General features: G+C 61.6%; 1 protein-coding gene across 1 annotated transcript in view; it reads right to left on the bottom strand.

The window, feature by feature from the left end:
- The window catches only part of ARID3A (AT-rich interaction domain 3A), a 35,585-nt gene that overhangs the window by 5,406 nt on the left and 21,290 nt on the right, over window positions 1-8,889 (bottom strand). Inside the window, exons 3-4 of the mRNA XM_007954547.2 lie at window positions 3,471-3,543; window positions 891-1,074 (exon numbers count right to left, since the gene is read on the bottom strand). Coding sequence (XP_007952738.1) covers window positions 891-1,074; window positions 3,471-3,543 — 257 coding nt within the window. The remainder of the gene's footprint in view (window positions 1-890; window positions 1,075-3,470; window positions 3,544-8,889) is intronic.

The following is an 8,889-nucleotide window of genomic DNA, read 5'->3' as shown; positions in this document are numbered from 1 at the left end:
GCAGTGGTCCTGCACCCCCCGACTCAGGGGACGCCACGCAGTGGTCCTGCACCCCCCGACTCAGGGGACGCCACGCAGTGGTCCTGCACCCCCCGCGATCAGCTGTGGCTCACACCGCTGTAACCCACAGGCTCTCACTGGCTGGTTCTCAGACATCGATTGCCAGGCCTTTCTTCCTACTCTTAGTCTGGAAGCCTGCTGAAATCTGCTCAGCATCCTCGCAAGAGATAAGCCTCCCAACAGACTGCTGATGGCTGTGCCTGAGGTGCCTTGGCCAAGAATTGAACCCAGGTCTCCTTCATGGAAGGCAAGATTCTACCACAGAACCACCAATGCACCTTCCTCGTGACTTGTTATCGGGTGCCAACATGTCCATCCCGACTCCTGGCGAGTCCAGGTGACACAGCAGGACGCCCCGCTAGGGTTTCCTAGGCTGTCATCTTTACAGGACAGATCACTAGCTCTTTCTCCTGTAGAGCCACTGCATGGGTTTGAACAGCTGACCTTCTGGTTAGTGGCCAAGCACTTAGTGTTTCCGCCTAATCCTTCAAGTCTCAACGTGTTAAAAAACAAAACAACTCACTGACATAATCCCAGGTGGAGCTGGATGGGCCCCGAACCGCCCGAGTCAGAATTCAGACACATCCCGTGGCCACATCCTTGGGGGTCCAGCCATCATCCCTCGCTCCCTCCTTCCGCCTTCCCTGCTCTTTCCTGCCCCAGGCCCTTTGCACCTGCCATTCGCTCTGCTCAGAACACTGCTCTCCAGATCTCGACACGGCCACCTGTCACCACCCAGATTTCTGTCCCCAGAGACTGCCACTGCCCCGTCAGCTTTCCCCAGCCATAATGGTCCGGGTTCGCGGGCGCTGCCAGGCAGCAGCACTCACTGTGTGCGCAGGGTGAAGGCCGCACTCGTGATGGAGGTGGGCAGGTTGAGGCCCTTGGTGATCTCGCGCCACAGCTTCTTGTTGATGACCTCCACGAGGCCGCCCTTCTCCGTCACCAGCACGTACAGCATGAACAAGTCCAGCACCTGCTTGGCCATGATCGGGATGCGGTTCACAGGCGTCCCTGGAGTGGGGGACGAGGGTGCGTGAGGCCGGGGCTCACCTTACAGCAGCATCGACTGGTCAATGAACGGCCCGGGCCGGCCCGGCCCCTCCTCTGCAGTGGGATGTCCTGTGCACTGTAGCATGTTGCACAGTATCCGTGGTCTCACCCATGTGGTGACCGTAACACTCTCCCAACTTGTGAAAACCACAGATGTGCCCAGTTGTCACCATGTGTCCCCTGGGAACATGGGACCATCAGGGGTGAGATCTGCTGCTCAAGGGGGCACTGAAGAGGTGGCAGCCCTGCTGCTGCCCAGCTGGGGCCTTGCCCTCTGTGCCTCCATTTCCCCCGCTGTGATCTGGGTCCCCGACAGTGCCGTCTCATGGGCTGAGGCAGGAGGCACCCAGGCCTGGGATATCTGTCTGAACCCCCCCATCACCAACGACAGCTGCTGCTAAAGCAGCCCCCCTGAGCTCCCAGAGGCCGACCTTCCAGGCCCCAGGTGCCTAGCAACCTCGTGGGGGAGGGATGGTTAACCCACTCGGAAGCTTGGCGTATGAAGCGGGGGGGGGCTGGCCCAGAGAAGGAGGGAGATGGGTTAACCCCAAGAGGGAAGGCAGTGGGCTAGCCTGGGAAAGGGAGGGAGATGGGCTAGCCCAGGGAAGGAGGGTGGCAGGCCAACTGAAATCCTCGAGCTCTGACCCCATGTCCAGCCCCTGCCCCTGACTCTCACCTCCTCGGTACTTCTCTATGCCCCGATTCCTCGACACTCCTCAGCACCCCCTGACCTGCAGCCTTTGACCCACATTCACACCCCTCAACCGAGGCCCTCGGCCTTGACCCTAAACCCCAACTGTGACATTCCGGGTAATACGACCGCTGTTTCTCTTAGTCCCTCACGCTCATTTACACGGGTCGCAGTGCCCAGCAGCAGCCCCAAGAGGATGCCTGACTGCATCCCACCCCCAAGGCTCTGTGGCTAGAGGAGAGCCACGTGGGATGCTGAGCCCTCTGCTCTGAGACCCTGTTTCCTGGACCCAGAGCCCGGTGGCCCCTGCCCCGGGATCCTAAGTGAGCAGCCCCAGCCCAATCACATCTGGCCTCTTTCGGGCTGCAAAACTCCCAACAAATCTAACACCACCTGGGAAAGGAGGAAGATGAACTGTGGCCCCCCCAAGTGTCGGTCCCACACACAGCTGCAGCAATGGGCCCAAAGCACCCACCGTGGCCCCACGCAGGGCGCTTGTCTGCGGCTCTGCGCTGGGGAGTAGAGTGGCAGGAATTACACTGAGGGCTTCTCTGGGGCTTTGGGCACAGGGACGGATGTTTATAGAATGAGCCAGAGAGCGAGGCACTGATGGGGGACCAGGGCAGGATAAGGAAGGGTGGGGCTGTTGTCAAGGAAATGGCAGGGTCAGTGGGGAGGGGTGGGCGGGGTGCAGGCAGGACCCCTGCCCTCATTTCCAATCCCCGGAGACTTCTGAGGGAAATCTGGTGACACGGGGGGAAATGACTCTCCGTCTATCAGCAACAAACAAGGAGGGCTTGCGAGGTGCAGAACAGTGTCCAGGGTGAAGGGGAATAGGTCTTACAGACTCTCAGCCCCAGAGGATCCCAATTACAGAGGGAGAGGGTCCGACATGATGCCGGGGAAGAAGGAGCTTTGGAGCTGGGGTTTTGAGGCATGTGTAGGAGTTTGTTGGATCCTGCCCTCCAAGAGTGCTGGCTTGGTGAGGGAGGCAGGGGTGGATGGGCAAAGGCCTTTGAAGCTCAGTGTGGTCAGGGTCTGGACAGAAGCACCTGGGGCCCCTGTCTGGTCCTCACCCCCATAATTCCCTCTAGGATAAGGCACTGTGCTGGGCACTGGCCAAAATGGGCTGGCTCTGGGCAGGGGTTCAGGCAGGTGGACAGGATGATAAGGAGGGTAGGGAGAGGAGGCTTCGCAGGCCACATGAGGGGCAGCAGGCTCAGGCCAGGGCTGGGCTTGGACGATAACACAAAAGGGACCAGGCTGTCTGGATCCCTCTACCCCTGGCACAGGAGGGGTTAACCCGAGGCCGCTGGTCAGTGGGGGCTGGGGGCCCCCTCCCCTTTCATCTCCTTCCCTCTCAGCCGCCTGGCTGGGCTGTGTTTACAGAAGCTTCTGGCCAGAGGGAGGGGCTGGCGGAGGCCCTGGACAAAGCGAAGGCTGGGCCCCGAGTGCCCTGTGGGCCCTGCAGCCCTGGCCGCTCTCAGGCCCCGCCCCTTCCTGCCTCTGGGGGCCCGGAGGCCTCGTCTCCTTGGTGGGCCTCAGTTTCCTCCTCTGGAAATGGGGGACAATAATGACACTCTCTTCAAGGTGCCATCCAGAGCCGAAGGGATGGGTCTTCCCAGAGCTGCCTGGCAGCCCACTTCCCCGAGCCCCGCGGCCTCACCTCGCTTCTGCATGAAGCTGAACAAGTCGTCCAGGAACTCCTTCCTCTTGGGGTCCCCGTCGAGCTCGTAAAGCTGTGAGAGCGGAGGGGCAGGTCAGTGGTGCCAAGCTCGGGCACCCCGTCCCCACCACAGCAACGGACCCGTCCTGAGCCTTCTCCCACTACTCAGACGGGAACCCAGAGGCCAGAGGCGAGGACACTGCCCGCACAGAGAGGACAGGAGGTCTGAGCAGCCCCCAGGCCCCCACCCAGAGCCCCCGCCAGAGTCTAAATGCCTCCTGAGGCCCCACAGAAAGGACACTGAACCTGACCCCACTTTCAGATGAGGCCCCTGAGGTCCAGCGTCCTGGGACAGCTGTGACAATGTCCTGCACACCTGGGGGCTTTGCACCTCCCGGATTCACTCTCACAGCCTGGATCCGGGGTGTGGGCAGGGCTGTGCTCCCCCCACGGCTCCAGGGGACGTTCCTTCCTGTCTCTTCCATCTTCTGTGGCCCCAGGTGTCCTGGCTTGTGGCCGCATCCCTCCCCTCTGTCTCTCTCGTTACAAGGCCCTGTGCCCCGTGCGTGTCTTCACTTCTTACAAGGGCACTAGTCACTGGAGTTGGGGGCACCCCGTTCCAGCGTGACCTCCCACTAACTGCTGACATCTGCACAGACCCTATTACCAGGGTCACAGGCACCAGGGTTAGGACATCAGCATGTCATTTGGGGGACACAATCCACCCCCAGCAATGCCCCCAAGGTCACACAGCAGACAGCTGCCCTCGTGGCATGTGCCACCGAGTCACACACAAGTGCAGCTACTCCTGAGATGGCTGTGTGGCCGATGAAGAAACGGAGGCCCGGCGGCGGGAGCAAGCCCAACGCCAGGGCTGCTGGGGGCGCAGCCTAGGGCGCCGTTCCCCGCTCGGCCGCCTAAGTTTGAGTCTCAGTGCTAGCTCAACACCCCCAGGGTCAATGTGAGCCCCAGTGACTCAGCTGCCCTGCCTGTAAAATGAGCCCATGACAGTCTCTGCCCTCCCAGGTCACGATCCGGGAGAAACGAGGCTGAGGGAAAGGGCCTTGGTCTGGGATCTGACGGGCCAGGGCATCCCGAGGCCCTGCTATCAGCTCACAGGTGCTGGTGGGTGGGCCGGCAGGCGAGGGCATGTGGGAGAAGCCGGCAGGATAATTAGAGATCGGAGTTCAGGCAGGGGGCGATCAGGGAGTCGCCAAGGTGGAGCGTTGGCAAACACCAGGCTTCAAATTAAGCTCTGGGGAATGTGGCCACCACAGCCGCCTAGACTTGGGGAATCAAGACTGGGGGGGGGGGCCTTGAAACCACCAATTAGGCCTCAGCTGGGACGATCCCTCATTAGGGCTCAGGAACCTGGTCACCACCCTGGGGACAATGAGTTCTGGGAAGGCAGGGTTGGGGGCTCAGCTATCCCCCAACATCTTGCCCCTCTCTGGGCCTTGGTTTCCTCATCTGGGTAATGGAGATGACTTGGGACCTCCCAGAAATGGGCTGGGAGCTGGGTGGTCGAGGCTCAACAGAGGGCCAGCTGCCTGGCCTTTGTCTCCGCCCCTCCCAGCCAGCCAGGGCCAGACTGGCTGGCCCGCATTCCTGCAATGATTTATAGTGGCCAGGGAGGCCGCTTTCCCCAGCCCTCAGCTGCCCGAGGGCCATGGGGCCTGCAGGTGGACATGCTGGCAGCTAGAGTGGCCTGCAGGCGTGCACACACCCCTCCGTCCCCTGCCCCGTCCTCAGCTCTCCTTGTCCACAGAGCTGAGTGCTGTTAGACAAGACCCCTAGGGCCCATGCTGACCCTCTCTGGGGATACCCTCAATGCCCACTCCTTCCCTCCCCAGCACTTTTCGTCATCTGAACCAGGAGTTGACACATTTGTCTTGTTTCCTGTCTATCAGCCCCATTGGAAGGTCAGGGATTTCCGTCGATTTGCTCCCCGTGTGGCAGAAGCCAGCTGGGGGGCAGGTGCTGAAGGAATTCGTGAAGCTCAGCTTCGATGGCTCCGTGAACAGTTTGTAGGAACAGGCAGGGCCAAGCGTTAAAGCAGAGACCATGGCAGGGACGTCCCGGAGGGCAGCTGCCACCCAAGTCAGGGAGAATGTGGGCTGGGGCTATGGTGGGTAGGATGGTGGCCCCCTGGAGCCTTAGGGGGCCCTTGTGTGGAATCAGGGTCTCTGCAGATGGGGTCTCCAGATGAGCTCATCCTGGATTTAGGGGGGCCCTGAGGGACACTGAAGGAAGGTGGCCACGTGCCATAGAACAGGGACTGTAGTGAAGCAGCCACAAGGCCAGGAACGCCCGGGGCCACCACTAGCCAGGGGATGCCAGAAAGGGCCCCCAGACCCCCTGGAGGGCACTCTACCCACTGACACCCTGAATTCAGACTTCACCCTCCAGGCTGTCAGGCTATTAACATCTGTTGTTCTAAGAACCCCAGTGTGTGGGACTTTGTCACAGTGGTCCCAGGATGCTCAGCGACCAAGGAACCTCGGGCCCCTCCCAGAACAGGGGGCAGACCACCTCTGAGATCCTAACCCAGGTGGAGAGGGCACCGGACCCCTTTCCTGGGCCTACAAGGGACCTCACTGCCCCTCCCGCCTCAGTTTCCCCATCTGTCTGGAGAGGACCATCCTGGTAGGGAAACTGAGGCTCAGGGTGGTGAACAGCTGCTTCGTATGGGGGGCAAGGGGTAGCAAAAGTGGGCCGGTTCAGCAGGGGGCTCTAACCGCCTCCCGCCCCAGACCAAATGGTGGGCAGACAGGCGGTAAGAGCAAGAGCGTGATCAGGCTCCCGTGGGGCCGAGCATTGATGCAAGGCCATAAAGCAGCATTGATGCAGGGCCCCCAGCTCCGGGCGGAGGGGCAGGGGCGGCGCTAACGCTAACGACCATTAATGCAGCAGCCAACAAAGACGGGCAGTAAAGGCCACTGGCTTCATGGGGCTCTGCCCACACTTCCGCTCCCCTGCAGGGCAGGTCCGCCCTGGTCAGCCAGCTGGGGAGGGCCCGAGGTTGAGGCAGCTGGGACGGTGTCTAGGTCCTTTTGTGGTCCAAAGCTCAGAGCAGGCAGGAAACGCACCCAAAGTTGCACCACCAGGCCACAAAATATCCCACACCCAGCCCACACCTTAGTCCCCGCCTGGGTTCTCGGGGCTCCCCTCCCTAGATGGACTAGAAGGTGGAACCTGGCCTCAGAGCCTGCCCGCTGCCCCAGCCACAAACCAGGGCAAACCTCCGGAAACCCGTTGTCTTGGGTTGAGGTGGAGATAAGTCCTCTTCCCCCAAGCCCGATTTCCCCAGGGGGAGGGGCAAGTGCTGGGTCCTGGGGGAGGGGGGTGACTCCCGGGCCCCTCGTCTCCAGACTGCTTCAGAGATAAAGCCTCCCCTCCCTGGGGACCAGCGGTCCCACCCCATCCGCCCCCCAACCCTCCTGCAGTTTCTCAAACCTGCCAGGGATGGTCCCACCTCTGGGAACGGCTTCCCAGCTGTCAACTCTGTGGCCCTGGGAGGCGCCTCCGGGACCCCCCACGTCCTAGATCACGGACGCCCATCTCCAGCTAGCCCTTCTGAGCCCCACTTGCAGCCCTTTCTCTGGTCACGGACAATGTCCGGCCCCACGCCACCTGCCCTCCCTGGGACTCAGGGTCTCTGCGGATGGGGCCCTTAGCCTCTGAGCTGGCGTGCACTCTGTGTTTGTCTCTGTCTTTGACTGTCTGTCCCACTGGAATGCCAGGGATTTCTGTCAGGTTTGTTCCTGGTGTCTAGCGGTTGGCAGGCACTCCAAAACCAAACCTCTGGCCGTTGGTCAGTTCCTATAGGACAGAGTAGAACTGTCCCACAGGGTAGGCTGTAGGTCCTTATGGAAGCTGACCACCTCGTCTTTCTCCCATGGAGTGGCTGGTGCTTTCAAAGTGCCCACCTCTCATTTAGCAGCTGAGGGCTTCACCGCTATACTCAGGCCACCTGGTGAACACCGAATCAGTGGACTTGCGTTTTCTCAGCTGGAACATGGGGTGTGGGGACAGGGACACTTGTCGCCACCATTTAGGTCAAAATCTGAAGGGTGTCCCTTGATGCTAACCCTTTGGGTGAGCTCTATCAGGGCCACTTGGGGCTGTGGAGGGGCCTGGAGTCCAGCCGGGGCAGAGGCACCCAGCAGGTATCCATAAGCACACCTCGCCCTTGTCTGATTTCTACTTGGGAAGGTGTGTCCAGCTGCTGCCAGGCCTCCGTCTGACCCCTTGTCTCCCACCCCATGATGGGAGTACACGGATCACCAGGGCAGGCTCTGTGCCAGTGGCCCCCTCCCCGGCACGGCCCACTCCACAGAAGGCGCAGATGAAGCTGGGAGAGTGCCTCGGGGGACGGTAAACATGGGGGCCCTCTCTGAGCAGATTCCACAGAAGTCAGAATGTCCCTCAATCCGGACGCTGAGGCACCTTACCTCGGGCTCTGCCCCTGGCCCCAGCCCCGCTTCCCCCAGCCCCACCCAGCTAAAGCCCCCAGTGCTCCCAATGCCCTCCAGCTAAAGCCCTCATTCCCCCCAGGCCCATGCCCTCCCCATGCTCTGCACCTCACACCCTCTGTTCCAGCCACTCTTGACTCCAGGCCACTTCCTGAAGCAATCACACATCCCCTCCGGCTGTTCCCTCTGCCAGGAATGCTGTTCCCAGACCTCCACATGGCTCCGACCCCCCCAGTCCCCCTCGCTCTGGGTCCCTTCTTCCTGCCTCAGTTTCCCTCTCAGCTCCTGCTACTCGTGGGTTTGGTCAGTGGGCGGGGCAGGGACACACAGTAGGCTGCCAGGAAGTGTTCCCTGGATGAAGGCGGGACACCTGACACCAGCCCCTCCTGCTCTGGGTCGGATCTGGGTCCCAGGACCAGGACCAGGACCAGGTGGGAGAGGAAGCCCGGGGAGGCCCTGGCACCCTGCCCCGCCCCCCCACCGCCCCGCAGCTGGGTGAGGAGGAAGCAGATAAAGCAAAGCGGGAAGGTGCTCAGGTGGGGCCCACGGGGGTGGGGGGGGAGGAAGAGTGAGAACCAACCGGCCTCAAATGGGCAAACAGGAAATTCTTGTTTGTGGCGAAACAGAGAGCATTTTCACCACAGCAGCATTTTCACCACCACGGGGAGAGAAATCCCCGCTGGGGTCAGTGAGCTACAGAGCTGACCAGGGAGATAACCCCCAGCTCAGGGAGGGGGCCGCCCCGCCAGCCGGAGGGCATAGGACGGGGCAGGAGAGCCTCGGGAACCAGGAACCAGGAGCTCAGCCCCGCCCTGGGACGCCCCTGCTCCCCACCCCCACCTGCTGACCACAGGACATGGAGGAGGCTAGAGGAGGGGGGACAGCCGGGGGGGACAGCCAGAGGAGGGGGCACAGCCAGAGGAGGGGGGACAGCCAGAGGGGGG

The sequence above is a fragment of the Orycteropus afer genome, unplaced genomic scaffold (genome assembly GCF_000298275.1).
Source record: "Orycteropus afer afer isolate SDZICR_OR568_19922 unplaced genomic scaffold, OryAfe1.0 scaffold00466, whole genome shotgun sequence".
In the NCBI taxonomy this organism is placed as follows: domain Eukaryota; kingdom Metazoa; phylum Chordata; class Mammalia; order Tubulidentata; family Orycteropodidae; genus Orycteropus; species Orycteropus afer.
This window is presented reverse-complemented; position numbering and strand designations above follow the sequence as displayed.